The sequence below is a fragment of the Antechinus flavipes genome, chromosome 3 (genome assembly GCF_016432865.1).
Source record: "Antechinus flavipes isolate AdamAnt ecotype Samford, QLD, Australia chromosome 3, AdamAnt_v2, whole genome shotgun sequence".
Lineage (NCBI taxonomy): Eukaryota > Metazoa > Chordata > Mammalia > Dasyuromorphia > Dasyuridae > Antechinus > Antechinus flavipes.
The window spans coordinates 407369874-407390722 of NC_067400.1; the positions used below are offsets into that span (position 1 = coordinate 407369874).

Sequence of the window (20849 nt, forward strand, 5' to 3'; positions counted from 1 at the left end):
GAGATCACAATTGTTGCTAGGCATACTGTTACAAAAAAAGGTATATTCAATTTCTTTTTTATTTTTTGTTTATTTACTTCTGAAAGAGGGAAATTGAGGTCCCTCACCAGTATAGTTTTAGTGTTAATTTCTTTTTTTTTCACATGTCTTAGTTTAGTATTGATATTATTTCATTGAACCTTTTAAGCAAGATGTAGTCTCCTTATTTATCTCTTTCAATTAGATCTATTTTTGTTTTTGCTTTTTATGAGATCACAATTATTGTGTAGGCCTTTTATAATGTGAGATATTTTATCCCATACTGCTTCTCCATTCTCCAGTGTATCCTTCTTTCTTGTCCCCCCTTTTTAAAATTGTTCCTTCAGATTGTGCCATATGTGTATGCTTTAATAATGATAAAGTTCTTAAACACTTTAGGTGCCATCTTCCCATTTAGAATTGTAAACCATTTAACTTTCTGGAATACCTTGTGACTTTTTTTCCTGCTTATTTTTTATGCTTCTCTTGAGTCTTTTATCTGAAAATCACATTTTCTGTTCAACTCTGCTCTTTTTATTAGGAATATATAAAAATCCTCTATTCCATTAAATATTCATACCCTCTTTCCCTGAAGATTTATACTGTTTCATTGGATAAGTGATTCTTTTTTTAGAAGTTTTTGTTTTTAATATGATGAATTGCATTAATTATTTTATTATTATAGCTTTTTATTTATAAGATATATGCATGGATAATTTTCAGCTTGACCCTTGTAAAATCTTCTGTTCCAACTTTTCCCCTCCTTCTCCCCACCCTCCTTCCCTAGATGGCAGATAGACCAATAATGTTAAATATGTTAAAGTATATGTTAAATACTACACACACACACACACACACACACACACACACACACACACATATTGATACAGTTATTTTGCTGCTCAGGAAAGATCGTACTTAGAAATAAGGTAAAAATAACCTGAAAAGGAAATCAAAAATGCAAGTGGACAAAAACAGAGGGAATAGAAATGTTATGTTGTGATTCATACTCATTTCCCATAATTCTTTCGCTGGGTGTAGCTGGTTCTCTTCATTATTGAACAAATGGAACTGATTTGGTTCATCTCATTGTTGAAGAAAGCCACGTCCATCAGAATTGATCATAGAGTATTGTTGTTGAAGTACATAATGATCTTCTGGTCCGGCTCATTTCACTCAGCATCAGTTCATGTAAGTCTCCTGAGGCCTTTCTGAAATCATCCTGCTGGTAATTTCTTAAAGAACAATAATATTCTATAACATTCATCAACCACAACTTATTAAGCCATTCTCCAATTGATGAGTATCCATTCAATTTCCAGTTTCTAGCTACTACAAAAAGGGCTGCCACAAACATTCTTGCACATACAGGTCTTTTCCCCTTCTTTAAAATCTCTTTGGGATATAAGCCCAGTAGCAACACTGCTGGATCAAAGAGTATGCACAGTTTGATAACATTTTGAGCATAGTTCCAAATTGCTCTCCAGAATGGTTGGATTCATTTACAATTCCAACAACAATGATCAGTGTACCAGTTTTCCCATATTGCCTCCAACATTCAGCATTATCTTTTCATGTCATCCTAGCCAATCTGACTAGTATGTAGTGGTTTCTCAGAGTTTTCTTAATTTGCATTTCTCTGATTAATAATGATTTGGAGAATCTTTTCATATGGCTAGAAATAGATTCTATTTCTTCATCCAAAAATTATCTGTTCATAGCTTTTGACCATTTATTAATTGGAGATTGGCTCGATTTCTTATAAATTAGAATCGATTCTCTACATATTTTGGAAATGAGACCTTTATCAGAACTTTTGATTGTAAAAATGTCTTCCCCATTTATTGCTTCTCTTCTAATCTTGTCTGTTTTATTGTTTGTACAAAAGCTTTTTAATTTGCTATAATCAAAATTTTCTATTATGTGATCAACAATGATCTCTAGTTCTTCTTTGGTCACAAATTCCTTCCTCTTGCACAGATCTGAAAGGTAAACTATCCTACATTCTTCTAATTTATTTATAATCTCATTCTTTATGCCTAGATCATGAACCCATTTTGACCTTACCTGGGTATATGGTGTTAAGGGTGGGTCCATGAATAATTTCTGCGTACTAATTTTCAATTTTCCCAGCAATTTTTGTCAAATAGTGCATCCTTATCCCAAAAGCTGGGGTTTGTCAGACACTACATTATTAAAGTTATTGATTATTTTGTCCTGTGAACCTAACCTATCCAATGATCAACTAGTCTATTTTTTAGCCAATACCAAATGGCTTTAGTGACCACTGCTTTATAATATAGTTTTAGATCTGGTTACACCTAAGGTAACTTCATTTGATTTTTTTATTACTTCCCTTGAAAGTCTTGACCTTTTGAATTAGAGTAGGCAATGAGGAAACCAAACTATCACTCTTTGCAGATGATATGATGGTATACCTAGAGAACCCCAGAGATTCTACTAAAAAGCTATTGGAAATAATTCATAATTTTAGCAAAGTAGCTGGCTACAAAATAAATCCCCATAAATCCTCAGCATTTTTATACATCACCAACAAAACTCAACAGCAAGAGATACAAAGAGAAATCCCATTCAGAATAACTGTTGATACCATAAAATATTTGGGAATCTATCTACCAAAGGAAAGTCAGGAATTATATGAGCAAAATTATAAAAAAGTCTCCACACAAATAAAGTCAGACTTAAATAATTGGAAAAATATTAAGTGCTCTTGGATCGGCCGAGCGAACATGATAAAGATGACAATACTCCCTAAACTAATCTATTTATTTAGTGCTATACCAATCAGACTTCCAAGAAAATATTTTATTGATCTAGAAAAAATAACAACAAAATTCATATGGAACAATAAAAAGTCGAGAATCTCAAGGGAATTAATGAAAAAAAAATCAAATGAAGGTGGCCTAGCTGTACCTGATCTAAAATTATATTATAAAGCAGCAGTCACCAAAACCATTTGGTATTGGCTAAGAAATAGATTAGTGGATCAGTGGAAAAGGCTAGGTTCACAAGACAGAATAGTCAACTATAGCAATCTAGTGTTTGACAAACCCAAAGCCCCTAACTTCTGGGAAAAGAATTCATTATTTGATAAAAACTGCTGGGATAATTGGAAATTAGTATGGCAGAAATTAGGCATGGACCCACACTTAACACCATATACCAAGATAAGATCAAAATGGGTCCATGACCTAGGCATAAAGAACGAGATAATAAATAAATTAGAGGAACATAGAATAGTTTATCTCTCAGACTTGTGGAGGAGAAAGAAATTTGTGACCAAAGATGAACTAGAGACCATTATTGATCACAAAATAGAAAATTTTGATTACATCAAATTAAAAAGCCTTTGTACAAACAAAACTAATGCAAACAAGATTAGAAGGGAAGCAACAAACTGGGAAAACATCTTCACAGTTAAAGGTTCTGATAAAGGCGTCATTTCCAAAATATATAGAGAACTGACTCAAATTTATAAGAAATCAAGCCATTCTCCAATTGATAAATGGTCAAAGGATATGAACAGACAATTTTCAGAGGATGAAATTGAAACTATTACCACTCATATGAAAGAGTGTTCCAAATCATTATTGATCAGAGAAATGCAAATTAAGACAACTCTGAGATACCACTACACACCTGTCAGATTGGCTAAGATGACAGGAAAAAATAATGATGAATGTTGGAGGGGATGCGGGAAAACTGGGACACTAATGCATTGTTGGTAGAGTTGTGAATGAATCCAACCATTCTGGAGAGCAATCTGGAATTATGCCCCAAAAATTATCAAATTGTGCATACCCTTTGATCCAGCAGTGTTTCTATTGGGCTTATACCCAAAGAAATACTAAAGAAGGGAAAGGGACCTGTATGTGCCAAAATGTTTGTAGCAGCCCTGTTTGTAGTGGCTAGAAACTGGAAAATGAATGGATGCCCATCAATTGGAGAATGGCTGGGTAAATTGTGGTATATGAATGTTATGGAATATTATTGTTCTGTAAGAAATGACCAGCAGGATGAATACAGAGAGGACTGGCGAGACTTACATGAACTGATGCTAAGTGAAATGAGCAGAACCAGGAGATCATTATACACTTCGCCAACGATATTGTATGAGGACATATTTTGATGGAAGTGGATTTCTTTGACAAAGAGACCTGAGTTTCAATTGATAAATGACGGACAAAAGTAGCTACACCCAAAGAAAGAACACTGGGAAACGAATGTGAACTATCTGCATTTTTGTTTTTCTTCCCAGGTTATTTATACCTTCTGAATCCAATTCTCCTTATGCAACAAGAGAACTGTTTGGTTCTGCAAACATATATTGTATCTAGGATATACTGCAACATATCCAACATATAAAGGACTGCTTGCCATCTAGGGGAGGGGGTAGAGGGAGGGAGGGAAAAAAAAATCGGAACAGAAACGAGTGTCAATATAAAGTAATTATTAAATAAATAAATAAAAAATTAAAAAAAAAAAAAAAGATAGTCTTGACCTTTTGTTCTTCCAGATAAATTTTGTTGTCATTTTTTCTAGGTCATTAAAATAGTTTTTTGGAAGTCTGATTGGTATAGCACTAAATAAATAGATTAGTTTAGGTAGTATTGTCATCTTTATTACATTCACTCTACCTATCCAAGAGCACTTAATATTTTTCCAATTGGTTGGATCTGACTTTTTTTGTATGGAAAGTGTTTTGTTCATATAGTTCCTGACTTTTCCTTGGCAGATAGATTTCCAAATATTTTATACTATCAGCAGTTACTTTAAATAGAATTTCTCTTTGTGTCTCTAGCTGTTGGATTTTGTTAGTGTTATATAAGAATGCTGATGATTTACGTGGGTTTATTTTGTATCCTGCAACTTTGCTAAAGGTGTGGATTATTTATAATAGCTTTTTAATAGAATCTCTGGGGTTTTCTAAGTATACCATCATATCATCTGCAAAGAGTGATAATTTGGTTTCTTCTTTACCTACTCTAATTCTTTTAATCTCTTTCTCAACTCTTATTGCCAAATCTTGCATTTCTAATACAATATTGAATAGTAATGGTGATTGTGAGCAACCTTGTTTCACTCCTGATCTTATTGGGAATGGTTCCAGTTTATCCCCATTACATATGATGCTTACTGATGGTTTTAAATAGATGCTACTGATTATTTTAAGGAAAAGCCCATTTATTTCTATACTTTCAAGTGTTTTTTTTTAAATAGAAATGGATGTTGGCTTTTGTCAAATGCTTTTTAAATACTTTTCTTCTTTATCACTTTTAATTAGATCAATTTTTGCTTTTGCTTGATCTAAGATAAGGATGGCTTCCCCTGCTTTTTTTACTTCACCTGAAGCATAATAGATTTTGCTCCAGCCTTTTACCTTTACTCTGTATGTATTATCCTGCTTTAAATGTGTTTCCTCCAAACAATATGTTGTAGGACTCTGGCTTTTGATCTAGTTTACTATCTACCTTTGCTTTATGGGAAAGTTCATCCCATTCACATTTACTGTTAAAACTGCCAATTTGTATTTTCTGCTGTCTTATTATACTCAGATTATACTTTTCTTTTCCTTTCCCCTTTTTTCCCCTTCCCAGTATTAAATTTATGAGCACCACTTGCCTCACACAGCTCTTCCTCTTTAGAATCCCTCCCAAACTCTTTGAGTCCCTCTCCGTTTCTTATACCTTTCCCTTCTATTTAGCCTACTCTTCCTTTTCTCTTTTCCTCTTCCACTTTTTAATGAGTGAGAGAAGTTTCTCTGTAAACCAAATATGTCTAACTTTTTCTCTTTGAGCCTAATCTGATGAGAGTAAGATTCACAGGATGTTCCTCCCCCTCCCTTAATTCCCTCAGATATGATAAGTTTCCTTTGCCTCTTTGTAGGATGTAATTTCCCTGTTTTTATCTCCCCTTTTCCTTTTTTTTTTTTCTGATACAACCCTTTCCACTTCTACTTACCTTTTTTATATTATAGCAGTAAAATCAAATTATATATGCACTCTTTATCTATGCCCATAATAGAAATATAGTTCTCAAAAGTTCTTTTTATCTTTTATGCTTCTCTTGAGTCCTTATTTGGAGGTCAATTTTTTTTGTTTAGCTCTAGCTTTTTCATTAGGATTAAATGGAATTCACCTGTTTCATTGAATGTCCATCTTCTTTCCTGGAAGAAAACATTCAGCTTAGCTGGGTAGTTTATTCTTGGCTGCATTCCAAATTCTTTTGCCTTATGGATTATCATATTCTTGGCCCTTTGATTCTTTAATGTGGAAGTGGCTAGATCCTGAGAATTCCATATTTTGGTTTCTCAGTATTTAATTTGTTTGTTTGTTTGTTTTTTTCTGGCTGCTTGTAATATTTTTCTTTAGTGTGATAGTTCTGAAATTTAGCCACAATATTCCTTGGAGTTTTTATTTTAGGGTCTCTTTCAGAAGGTGTTTGATGAATTCTCTCAATACCTATTTTACCTTCTGATTCTATTACATCTGGGCAGTTCTCTTTGATGATTTCCTATAAAATAGTGTCTAGCCTCTTTTCTCAATCATAATTTTCAGAAAGTCCAATAATCCTCATATTATCTCTCCTAGATCTATTTTCCAGGTCTTCTGTTTTTCCAAGTAGCTATTGAACATTTTTTCTTTTTTTTTTTTTTTTTTTTGGTTTTGCTTAACTGATTCTTGATGTCTCAACGAATCATTCATTTCTATTTGTTCAGTTCTGATTTTTAATGAGTTATTTTCTTTTTCTAATTCACAAATCCTACTTTCTTGGGAGTTCTTTATCTTTTCCAATTCACTAATTCTGTTTCACTGGGAGTTCTTTGCCTTTTCCATCTCATATTTCAGTAACTTGTTTTCTTTTTCCACTTTATCAAATCTTTCTTTTAATGAGTTATATGCCTTTTCCATATTCTCTTGCAGAGCTTCTCTTTCCTTTCCCCATTTTTCTTCTGGCTCTCTTTTAAGATCTTTCTAATTTCTTCTAGGAGAGCTTTGTGTGATGGAGACCAGATTATATCCCTCTTTGGGCTTTTGTCTGGAGATTGACTGCTATTAGTCTTCTCAGGGTTGGAAATCTGCTCTCTTTCTATATGGAAGCTATCTATAGTTAGAGTTTGCTTGACTTTTTACTCATTTTTTTTAAAGCCCTTAGGTTCTGCCTTCAGGGCAAGGAGGTTCTCAGCTTCCTCTACAGACAGGGATAGATGGACAATAGTTGTCCTGTGAAGGGGCTGCAAAGAGTGGCCATGCTGCTGTGGAAGTGTGACCACCCTGGGCAGAGCCCCGCTGTGCAAGAATTGTGAATGCTCTGGGCACAGTCCTGTTGCCCTGGGAGGAGTGGTTGAGCAGCTGAAGTGTCATTGCCCTGGGCAGAGCTCCATGCTGTGGGCTGTGGCTGTGCAGCTATGCTGTGGTTGTCCTGAATCACGCTTGGTGCTGGGTGGGTATGGCCAGGTCTTGTTAAATTCTGGGGTTTAGGGGTACACTCTATCTTTGGTGTTTGTGTAACTTTTTTGCTGATCTACTGCTTTGCAGCCAAAGCAGAGCAGAAAACCTGTGGTGTAGTCCTCCCTGCAAATTCTCCACTGTGTGTTTGGAGACCACATCCTGTCCCTGGTCTGCTCAGTGTGCTAGCCTCCATGTTCTGCCTCCTTGCCTGTGCTAGCCTCCTCTCTCCTGATCAACACAAACCTTTTCTGGTGATCTTCTAAGTTATCTTCAGTTTGTAATTTGCTGAACTCTCAATATTCCTGGATTTTACCAGTCAAGCACTATTTCTGAAGCTGAATTAGGTAATTGATAAGTGAGGGTAGAAGGGAACTCAGAATGAAGCATGTGTCCTCTCTATCATCTTGGCTCTGCCCTCAGATAAGTAATTCTTACTTATGATTCTAGCTCTTCTGCCCTCCAGAATATCCTATTCCAAGCTCTTTAATGTAGGATCTGCTCAATCCTATGTTGTCTTGCCTATGGTTCCATGATATTTGATTGTTTCTTCATGGCTGCTTGCAGTATATTCTCCTTGAAAATATGGCTGTGGCTACAATATTCTTGGGAATTTCAATTTTTGGGTCTCTCTCAGGACATGATTGGTAGAAACTTTCAGTGACTATTTTATCTTTTGATTTTAAAACATAAGGGCAGTTTGCCTTAACAATTTCTTGAAATATAATTTGATTTCATTTTTTTTAAATAATGGGTTTCAAATAGTCCAATATTTAAAAAATTATCTCTTTTTGATCTATTTTCTAGTTCAGTTGTTTTTCCAGTGAAATAACTCATATTTGCTTCTATTTTGTCATTCTTTTGATTTTGTTTTATTGTTTGATGCCTCATGGAATTATTAGTGTCTACTTGTTCAATTTTAAATTTTAAGAAGCTATTTTTTTAGTGAGCTTTTATGCCTTTTTTTTTTTTACATTTGGCAAATTTTACTTTTTAAGGATTGTTTTTCCAGTGAATTTTGTGCCTCCTTTTGCAATTTTTGTGCTAAATTTACCAAATTCCTGTCTCTTTATTCCATAGTTATCTGGCATCACTCTCATTTCTTTCTTTCTTTTTTTTTGAGAGGCAATTGAGGTTAAGTGACTTGCCCAGGGTCACACTGGTAGTAAGTATTGAATGTCTGAGGTCAAATTTGAACTCGGGTCCTCCTGATTCCAGGGCTGGTGCTCTATCCATTGCACCAGCTAGCTGCCCCATCACTCTCATTTCTTTTTCCAGTTTTTCCTCTACTTTTCTTATTTGATTTTTAAAATCCATTTTGAATGCTTCCAATAAATTTGTGGGGGGGGGGCTCAAAGAAATACACATTTTTGTGTAGCTATTTTGACACTGTTATCCTTTTCTAGGAATCTTCCCTGGCCCCCCAAAAATATCATAGTAATATTCGATGTTCAGGTTCTTTTGGGAGAGTTGATTTTTTATTTTTCCTGTATATTTCTCAATTTCCAACTTTATGTTAAAGTTTTGTTCTGCTCCTGGGATAAAGGAGACACTGTCCCAAGCTTCAGGGTTTTTTGTTTTTTTGTTTTTGTTTCCAGAATACTTTGGGGTGGGAGGGAAGGGGGGCTGTGAGTTTTCAGTTCTTTCAAGGGGATAATGATCTAAGGAGGAATGTAGTCAATGTTCTCTTGACCTGTGGTATGGTCTACGAGTTACCTCAAGTATCCATTTTCACACTGGAACTGTGACCAGTTCCCTTCTACTATTCCCTCTAACTGTGAGCTCTAGTTTACTAGTGTTCCTTCTTTCCTTGGTACTGTGACTCAGGCTTGCATCTTGGATCCCCATATGGGCAATGCAACAGATTCATCTAGTGCTAGACTTCTATGATCACTTGTATGCAAATGTTCATTTTTGGGTACTATGCTACAATGTAATACATTCAAACATATCAGGGCATCATTACAGTTGAGCAAGTTATATATGTATCTCTATTATAACAATTTCTCTATTGCCCATTGCTTGGCTAAATAAGTCTGTCCTTTTAATATTTCTTCATAGAAATATTTCTTTTCCCAACTGCTATCAAATTCATGACACGTTTATAGAAAGCTATATTCTAAACCATATTAGAAAGATGTTGTTATATAATCTTTCTTATTATTAAAAATTCCTAGTTTTAAAGTTTCTAAAACTTCCTTCAGTAATCATTGCTCAGATCTGATAGCACAGAGTTTTTCTTATTAGTTCTAAAATAAATACCTCCTGAAGCAATTTAAATTCACCTTCTTTTCCCTATTCTGAGTGGATAGACAAAACAGCTGTTTCCTCCCCATCATCCATATACTATCATACCATGTGGAATTTGATATTAAGTTCCCCTTCAATCTTCTCTTCTTGAGGTTGGATGTCTCTGGTCCTTTTAACCATTTCTAATGTCAATCTCTCCAATAACTGCTTGATTCTGCTTCTAGTTCTATCTTGAAAAAGTTTTACTTCTTTTTTAAATGTATATGTTAGAATAAGCACAACATTCAAATAGATATCTGATCATTATAGTATGTGGTGGAAGAATAAACCTATGATTCTTATCTCTATTACTTCTTATATAACCAATATCATATTTGGTATTTTAATAACCATAATATAATGCTTATTAAGATTTGCCCTTTGACATGTAATGGCTAATACAATCTTTTTCATATATGTTAGTGTAAAGTCAGTCTTTGTTATCTTCATTTTGTTATTTCTGTGCTATAGGTATTCTACTAACTTGCTACCCAGTATTTATTATTTCTTATAATCAAAAGTTTTCCTCACTAATCTGTCAAAGAGCTCCTGAATTTTACCTATTAACAGTTTATTTATCAGAACCATCAAAGAAATCCAGGTTTTCTTTTATCCCACCTAGGCTTATCCATGCTACTGTCATGACTAGTTTTTCTACTCATGATTCCAGTTTGTACAATAATAATTTCCCATGTCTTCATCTATAATGTGTCACCTTAGAGTTGGTAATTATCATATGAGAGAATACTGAGCAGTCAGATGTATATTTTGGCATATTGATAATTTTATATTAGATATTGAAGGTTTTCAAGAACAAAATTTCAAAAAAAACCCATAATATTATATTACATATGACTTTTAGTTTTATTAAATGCTATACTTATAATAATCATTTTGAGGGATGAGAAGGATTTTGCCAGGAAAACTTTAAATGGAATCATGAAGACTGGATATGACTGAAATAACTAAAAAATAGCCATAAAATAATTTAATGAAAAATTATACCATATGTATATTCATTTATACTCATTTAATATATGTGACATTGAAGAAGACAGTTAAATGACAACTAAATGCTTTCAACTAATTCACAATACTTTGAGAATTATTTAAATTTAATTTAACAAAAAATAAATATCTACCATGTAAAAACACTGGTTAGCTACTTGGAATACATAGTTGAATGGCAGAAAATCAAACTACTTTCGAGATCACAACTTAATTAAAAAAAAAGAAAAAAAAACACATTAAGTAAAATATGAGGTTGATCTTGCTAAATCCAAAGAAAGAGAGCAAAGGCAATGTGCAGAGAAGAAATTTGACAAGAGAGATTGCTTGGCTCTTATATACAGTAATAATCTCATGGCAGAAATGGCAGATTTTAGACTCCAGAGAACAGAAAGATTTCAGTACAAATGTGGGATTTGAAACCCATTCTAGGAATAGGAATGAGCAGAGATGTTCAATTTGGCTAAAGTATCTTGCATGTGAAAGGGAATACCCTTAGATAACATTGGAAGATAGGTTGAGCATAGAATATAGAGTATACACCACGATTAAGATTTTTAAACTACACTTTGTTAGGCAATTGGAGATTTATGAAATATTTTTGAGTTCAGAATTTTGAATCTAAGTTTGACTCTTGCTTCAACATTACTTAGAGGATTAATCCTAGGAAAGTCACTTACATTTTGTGTGCTTCAATTTCTTTATTTGTAAAATGGGAATAGTAATAGCATTAACTTCATAGTGCAATTATGAGTATCAAATACGGCAATATATGTAAATCACTTTCCAAACATTAAAGTGCTATATAAATTCTAGTTATCATCATCATTATCATTATCATCATCAACATTCTGTGAGTCTCATAACTATAAACTAGTCTCAAATGGGCAGTTAAGTGGTACTGTAGATTGAACACTGGACCTGAATTCTGGATTCAGGAAGTTTTGAATCAAATCTGATCTTAGGCATTTATCAGCTGGGTGACCCTATCCAAATCACTTGACGTCTGACTTTCCCAAATCTGTCAACTTTAAAATGTGAATCATAATAGTATCTACTTCACAGCATTTTTGGAAGATCATATGAAATAATATTTGTAAAGTGTCTAGCAAAGAGCAGGTGCTTAATTAATATGATATTGTCTCTATCCCTGACATGAGTTACCATGCTCCAATAGGCTGTATACATCACCTACAGACTTGACCAAGTCTTATTACAATTTTCACATGTGCCCTTTCCCCAGAATCTTTTTGAAATAAGCAAAGTATGTCAATTCTGTCTAATCAGGTGCTGAAGGAGAAGTATAGGAGAAGAAATCTCTGTTCTCAATGAATAGAAACTTCAAAGCAGCAGAAACTCTACCAATTTCAACTATTTCAATCTTCCCTAAACTTGCAAAAAGAACTGACATTGACTCAGCCTGTCCAGAGAATAAGGAAGCTAGGATGCAGGACTCTGTGAAAGAAAAAAAAAGATGAATGGAATACAATTATGGCCAGTGTTGTCAGAGCCAGAATATTCTTGGGACAGGGGTTGAGATGAAAGGAAAGTCCCCACAAATCCTTATGGTAAACAATATCAAAAGAGGGAGGGAGGATATTCTGAAATTAAGAAAAAATACTGAAACAGAGATCTCAGAAAGAAAAACTTTTAGTTAGGAAACATGGAACATAAATAGGTAAGTCAATAAGGAATTCAACAAAAGTCGAATAGAAAATGAGTTATAAGATATTTAAAATACTAAAAACATCTCTAAATATTGCAATACAAAATAAGTTGAAGTAGAACATGATGAAACACAGAAGCCCAAGGATTCATAAGAGATCATAAAACTGCATCAAAGATACCCTGAGAGTAATAAGAAAGTTACAAGAAAAAGTGATTTGAAAACAACAACAGAATTTATAGTCTCTATGACTGAAAAATTATCTGAACAGAAAATCTTGAATTTCCAAAGATGAGTCTCTTCAAAGAAGCTAAAGAGAACAAAAGATTCAGAACAGAAATATACAGAATTAAAAGAAAATCAGATACACTAAAAGCAAAAGGTAATAACATTAAATTAACACAATATCTTTGTATAATCAAAGTGCATTGATCTTTAAGTATGATACAGGAAGACTATTTATGGTTCTTAGGCCTTCCAGCAGAATAAATATAAATGACAAATTAAAATCTTGAGCATAATAATGTGGAAGAAAAAAAACTGTTCAGAATTTCTGCAAAAGAAAGTATCCACTGAAAGAAATCACTTTTATGGGGAAAAACAAATCAAGCTTCAGATCTCAAGAAAAATAGAGGTTAAATTGAACAATTTTATGATAAACAAATTCTATAGGTGATGGGAAATATATTTAGTAATACATAAGCATTTCAGAAACATAAAATCTTTAAGTCAATCAGTATATATTAAGCATCTATTATGTGCCAGGCACTGTACTAAGTACCTACTTCAAAATATAAAGCAAAGGAAATTCAAGTAACACAAGACTATTCAGTGCCCACCACAAACTGCAGAAGGGAATGGAATAATAACATATTGCAAAGGCCAAAAGAGCTCAAGATGCAAACCAAAATGCCATAACTTGCACATCTGAGGCTAAACTTTAGTGAAATAGATGAACACAATGGGATTGGATTTCTGTATCGTGTGACCCGCAAGATGGAGCGCGAGACATTTTGCTCTAATTCTCCCAGCCACTTAAAATTAAAATTAAAATTGAGGTAAAGCAATTGCAACTGGCCTCACAGGCTAAGATATCAAGAACTCTAAAGGTATGACTCAATAAATTAATATTAATTTCTAACACATTCACTTAGCTCTTGCTTTCCCACTTATCCCCATTTTTTGGCAGGGCTGCTCAAAGGAACCCATGTTCACATTCACTGGGCTGAGTAATATTGCTCATGGGATAAATTGTAGATTACATCTTGCAAAAGAATGTGCATAAGATTTGTAGCATAGCAACCTCATTTAGTGATGCACAATTTTGTTTTGTTTCTTATGATGGGAGAAAAGATAATAGCTAAAGAAAACTAATGTAGAGAGTCACAGTCAGTGGGGAAACTCTGAGTAAGGTATAAAGCTCTTCAGCCCAGAGGGAACCTCCTAACAATGTCTGGTTCAGCTCCCCATCTTCCTTAAGGACTCTTGGTCTTCCTGAGAAGTCAGGGGGTGGTGACAATCTTTGTTGAGATTGAAGCAAAGTGATACCAGGTGAAAGAGTGATACCAAGTAGCATTCTACATACAATAGCAAATTGTTTATGTGGTCCTACATGCACAGTGTTGTTTTTCTTACATTATTTAAAGGGGAAAGCCCTTGGAATAAATGGACTCCATTTTTCCACCATTCTCAGGAGTCCCATTTCATCACTTCTCCACTAGGAAAAAGGTATATTTTTACCACCCTAGTGTGGGGGCTCTAGAAAGCAATGGTACTTTTTCTCATTCCAAATTGGGGAAAGCAGGACACAACAGGCTAAGCCTTGAAAAATTTCCAAACACAATTCTAATGTATGAAATAATGTATAATGAAGCATCTCAAACATTCTTAGATTGTTAAAAAAATGAAAAATTTATTTTTTTTTGCAAAAATCATAATCTGAAGAGTTGCAAAGGATTCATCTTCTTTTCCTTTATGGGATGTCCTTTTGAATAGAACTGGCATTTTCCATGTTGTGCCCTTTGCAATATTACTAGTAGGCTGACACTTTATTTTTCTGTAAGCAGTTATTGTCACATAGTCATTAGTTGCTAATGAAAGTATAGATGCCAGGTCATTATTGAGAATGGTGTTTCCACTGAATCATGAGCTATTGAGGATTGTGTTACTACAATGTGTAGCAGAAATTTCATTTCATTTTAAATCACTTTTGGGGGCAGAAATTCCTTAAATGTTTTCAGTATTTTTTGGTCAGGAGTTGCAAGGAGTACTCAAGAAGTATCAGAGTTAATAACTAGTTCTTTACAATTACATTTTTTATTATTTATCTTTGGGGAAGGTCTAATGTTTCATTGGGTAAAATGTATACATAATAAAACTACTGCTTTATCTTCATTCCTTTGTCTTTTAGCCTGTACTCTATATTCCTCCAAAATGATTATCATCACAATCAATATGTTTCACTAAAATTAAAAGTGTTCAATGAATGTCAAGTCTCATTACTGAGTACCAATTCTCTTCACCATGAAGACTATTCAGCCTAGTAGTCAGAGAGACAGGATACAGTGACAGTTTCACAATAACACTTCAGAAACAAGAAAATGTGCAATGGCACTTTGTCACACAACAATATGACATCACTTGAATAAGTTGGTCTGTTCTTTATAAATTTCCTCTAGGAAGCATTGTAGTCAAATTTAGCCTTTTAAAAAAGATTTGGAGGATGAAAGGAAAAAATCATTAAATAGATGCTTGTCATATGAAAGCAGGTAACCTTAACTGGACTTAAAACTTAGAAATTTAATTTGATAAAAAGGAAATGATAAACCCATAAACATACCGCAGACCCTCCTTAGGTCTCCATATGATTGCAACTTCTCACTGCTTCTTAGCTTCTAGATACTGTTTTGTTTTCTTTCTGTCTCTATCTCTGCCTCTCTCTCTTTTTCTCTATCTCTCTCAAACATATATGTATTTTCATTATTTATTCAAATCCATAGTAATCAACCTACAAGCCATAGAATCAGTATGCCACCTAAGACTCAATAACATAATTTCAATGCAAAAAAGGAATTTAAGCAAAAGATAATAATGGGTTAAATAACACATGTATCAGGAAGCAAAGATTTTCACTAGACATACCAAATAATTACCAACTGGTTTGACTTGATCATTTCCCTCTTTTATCAGAGTACTGAAATTCTGTTTGTGTAGTAATCTCCAAAATTGTTCTATTGAATTTTATGATGTTCTAATCTGCCTGGAATTAAAATTCTACCTGAGAGAACAAAGTAAGAAAATGATATTTTTCATTGAGATTTTTCCTTTAGTCTAAATAACATCTTCATGCTGCAACTAATTTTTATAATGGATTTGAGAAAATTGAATTATTAATAAAGTTATGTTTTTTGGGGGAGATAGCAAGTTGGGTATCATTTTAGTATGTTTCTTCATGATAACCTACCTTGAATTTTTGGCTTGCTGTTATGTATAGTATTTTGTCATCTCAAATGTGGCACTAATCATATTGAATTATATTGTGATAGTGTCCATTTGAGGTAATTTTCATGTGAATGTATGTTAATAATAAATGTTATCTTGCATATTTAAAATGATCTTCAAATATTATTAATATTCAATAATAAAACTAGTTGATATCACTCTTGTTTTTATTCTTATAATTTTAATTTAGAAAACTCTTCTATATGTCAGTGTTATTTGAATAAGTCATGGGAGAATTATGATGTAATACTGGTGGATACTGAATGATTCCTTTGGACACCAAGACTAATAATTTTTAACAATATCTAAAAACATTGTAGGAAAAACTTGAACCATGCTGGCACCAGGGACAGACAGGCATGAAAGATTAATGTAATCTCGCATATAATGATGCACATTCTTACACAAAAAATCCATCTGCAAGTGTCATGTCAGTCAGCAGAAATCTTTGATGGGTAGATACAGCTGGGCTGTCTCTTCTGGCAAAGCTGCCCTGGAAAATGCTAAATGTGGTTATGATGTTTTGTGCCATCTGCAGTATGCCAGTTTATCGTGTCTTTGCTGGCATTTACAATACTACACAGGGCATCAACAACCATAGGAACAGCAATGTAGAGTGACAGATTCATTTTCTCTAGAGACTACAGACACTGGTGTACACTTGTACCACCTTCATCACTCTCCTCTTCTTTTCTCCTCCTTCTCCTTCTCCTCCTCCTTCTCCTCCTTGCATTAGAGCCTATTGTTCCTGGGTTTTGACTTTATTTTCCAATTCTTTATATAACTTTTCTTCATAGTATATCAGTTCCACATTTTTGTTTAATATGTTAATCTTATAAATGAAAAATTCAGCTAATTTATCAATTTAAGAATCATATAATTTAATATTGTCTGTGAGATAGCAACTAAACATGCCTTATTTTTCAAAATACTACTGGTGCTAATTTTCTTACAGATAAAGTCAATGCTTCTTAATTTATGACTACTAACTAGACTAACAATAAGGCAAATTAGAAGGTTGCTAATTGTGGAGTAACTCCAAATGATTTCTTCAGTTGAATTAATATGAGATAGTATTTTTCATAAAACTTTAAAACAGTCAGGGAAATACCAGACAGTCTTTCCCCATGATTAAAATGTATTCAAGAATAAATTTTGGTTTATTGTTTTACTATATGTTTATCATAACATTGTGCCAGACCAAGTTAAATGGTGTTAAATACATTAATTTTAATTTTTAAAATATTTTCATGTGTTTTTTTAAATAGTAACAGAATATGAAGGACATGCCCTATCACTGCTAAAGGAATGTGAACTTCAAGAATTTGATGGGTAAGTCATGTTTTTTTACATATAATAATTCTTTTTTAATGTAGAATATTTTGGAACTTCTATGTCTGAATACTTAAACCAAGAATCATGCTTATTTATAGAATGATTATTGAACCATATACTCTTGTCCAAAAAAGAGTCAATGAAATAATGGAAGAAGACCAAGCCTCAAATCAGAGAGACATTGCTTCAAGTTTCACCTGGAACATATACTGACTATGTGACTACGTGCAAGTCTTTTAATTAACCTGTCATTTTCCCCTACTAATGATCTAATATTATATATTGTACTATAATTTATATAGGAAGAGTGTCCTGAATAGAATACCCTTATTTCAATGAAATCATAAGACATATTTAAGGGGGTAAAAGCATTCCCACTAATAAAAATCTGGTGCTGTTGGTGAGGGGATTTAGCATTTAGAAGTGGAAAAAAATATTTTTCTCATGATATCACAGTGGCCATATGAATTATAAGGCTATTTATTTTGCCAATGGATTTCCAAGGTATATTGGGTGGAGTTTGTGAATTACTTCTCATAAATTTATTAGTCTGTCAAGAAACTTACTCTAAGCTCCTACACAATGCCTGGTACTGTGCTAAGTAAGCACTGAGGATGCAAAGAAAGGCAAAAGATGGCTCTGTTTTCCAGGAGCTCAGCCTTTCAAAATTTTAAAATAGATACTTTTATGTATAGGGAAAAAACAGATTCATGCAGCTAAAAATAACATAACCACTCTCTTGGCTTTCATAGCATTTTATTGTGGTTATCATATTTGATGTTGAGTAAATCTATGAAAGTGTCATGGAACAGGTGGCTTCTAAATTATATCTTGAAGAATGGCTAGTATTTTGACTGGGAGAGGCGATGGTGAGGTAGGAGTATGATTTGGATAGGGAAAAGCCATTTTGGGTGGAAAGAATAATGTGACAAAGGCATTAGGGCTTCCTCATGGATGTAATCCAATTCCCTTCTCTCCTCTCCCAACCCCCAAGTGGGAGAACATATAATTGCATATTTATAACTATTCCCATATAGGCAACATAGTATTATGTGGATGGAATGCTGTTCAAGAGATTGAAAATTCAAATATGACTCAAATTTTCCATTGGTTTATGACTATGGGCAAGCTACTTAATCTGTTAGGTCTCTAGTAATTACATTCTAGTAATTCTAGTAATTCCACAATGCTTTGGAGTAAAAGAATAACACAATGGATGGAGTTGGCATCAGGAAAACCAGGATTCTGATCTTGCCTGAGTTGTTTTCTAAGTATGTGACCCTGAGCAAGTCACTTAATTTCTTTAAGCATGTTTCTGTAAAAAGGAGGCATTTATAGCAAGCATCAATTGAGTTGTATTAAAAGGCTTTATGAATTAAAAAAAAAAAAAAAGCAAAGGCCTATAGGCAGAAAAGTGTGGAGTGAGTCTACGAAATAGTAGATATAGATAATCCAGTGTGATGGGAGAACTTGGGACATGACAGGAAGCAGTAAGAAATCAATCTGAAAAATTAGGTTGAAAACAAATGATTAAGAACCTTGAATATTATGCTCAAAAGTTTAGTGTTTTTGTTTTTCTGCCCTATCAACACTAAGAAGGGAGTGGAAAGTTTCTGATCTACAGGGAGATATGATCACAATAGTCCTTATATATGGTAGCTAGTTATGTGTTGAAAGGACCAAAGTGGGACAATACTATTACGAAAGCCCAAACCAGAAGAATTGAAGGTGGTGAATTTATTATACACTTGAAAAGAAAAATAAGCTGTATGTAACAGAGACTCCCATTTTCATTTACACTTCTATTTTTTAATTCTATTAAGTATGTGGAAATTAAAATAAAATTTTTAAATAAACCCCTCTCAAAATAAATAAGGAGGGGTTACTTACTGAATTGTGATGAAATGAAAAAAAGGGGATAAATATGCAAGTTCTGGAGTTAGAGTCTCTAGGACTTGGCAAGAAATTGGTTATTGAGATGAAAGAAGAAAAAAGTCAAACATAATTCTCTAAGGAGGTTTATCTGTGTACTGAGAAGAATAGTGAGGTCATTAACAGAAACAGGGAAGACAGGATGATGAACTAATTTAGAAAAGAAGATAATGTTCTGCTTTTGGACAGACCGAATAAAAGTGGTTAGCTATTACCCACAAAACTATTTAAATAATTGTTTCCTGTTGAACTGAATTGATTTGCATTGGTTTCTGATTTTCATCACCTTGAAGTACCCTGATTTATATAGTACTTATAATCACTCAAAATCTTAAAAAATATGTTATTTGATAAATAACCCATCAATACTATCTGATAGAACCAATCAATATAACATTACTTTTCCTATCCTTTTGTTTTGCTCAAACTCTGGTGTCACCTTTAATCAGCTTTCAGTTTTGTCTTGTTTTGTAGCAGTAGGAGTAATTAATATAATATAATGTCATTTTTAAACAGTTCTATTTTGGATTGAGTTATGTGAGAAAAATAATGGGAAATGATATGTTATTATGCTTCTAAAGAATTAAAAATAGTAATTATGAATAAGGAAAAATAAAAAAAGAAGAATCTTAACAGAGGAAAAGTAAAACCAAAAGTAAATGAATATAAGTATATATATGTTGCATTTATGGATTACACTTTAATTACTTGTTGATATATGAAATGTAAATGAGTCAGAAAATAAAGTACTACAAAAACATCATTTATAACAGCATGAGTATTAGAAAAAATAATGGAAAAGAGTATTTGGATAAAACAGCAAATATTTATTTTCAAATAACTTTTATGAGTATAAAGTTAAGTTTTATTTGACCTGAACTTAGTATACTGTTTCTGAGGGATTACATAGAGATAGTTAATATTAATTTAGTGCCAGTTTGTTTCTTTAAAATACAGTCGTGCATTTGACTATAGTTATCCTATGATATTTTTGCCCTGAATTTTGGCCTTTGTAAATTGATAGACATTTTCATATATTATTTTGTCTTGTAGTCTTTCAGAATCTGTTTCTGCATAACTAGCAGTCAAAGTAGGAAGAAAATAGAAAATTTCCTTCATATTCCTTTTTCCTTATCAGTGCTACTTGGATCTTGGAAAAGCCTAATTATTTGCATAAAATAATTTCATTATAAATTAATATTGATTAAACCTCTATTCAATTCAAATCAACAAAATTTTAAAAAGCTTCTTCTATATATAAAATACTTCAATAAGTGCTAAGGATACAAAGACAAAAATGAGAGTTCTTGCTTTCACCAAGTCTATATCATATGCATATATACACATATATACCTATATATGTGAGATATGTATGTATACATATATCTATTCACATACTTTATATAAAACATATATGGAAAACAAATCAAAGTTATTTTAAATAAACAATGATAGTGAAAGTTAATATTTATATAGAACTTTGTTTTAAAAAGCAATTTACAAATGTAAATTTGAGCCTCATAGTAACCTTAAGAGACACTTACTATTTTTATCCCATTTTACAAATGAACAAAGTGAGACAGAACAAAATTGAGAATTTTCCCAGGTTACAAGGTTGGTAAATATTTGGC

The 20849-nt window shown here is 33.0% G+C and overlaps 1 protein-coding gene across 1 annotated transcript in view; it reads left to right on the top strand.

Moving 5' to 3' along the window:
- Window positions 1–20849, top strand: part of CERKL (ceramide kinase like) — a 210315-nt gene that overhangs the window by 127378 nt on the left and 62088 nt on the right. The window contains exon 4 of the mRNA XM_051986110.1: window positions 17220–17283. Within this exon, the coding sequence (XP_051842070.1) occupies window positions 17220–17283 (64 nt within the window). The remainder of the gene's footprint in view (window positions 1–17219; window positions 17284–20849) is intronic.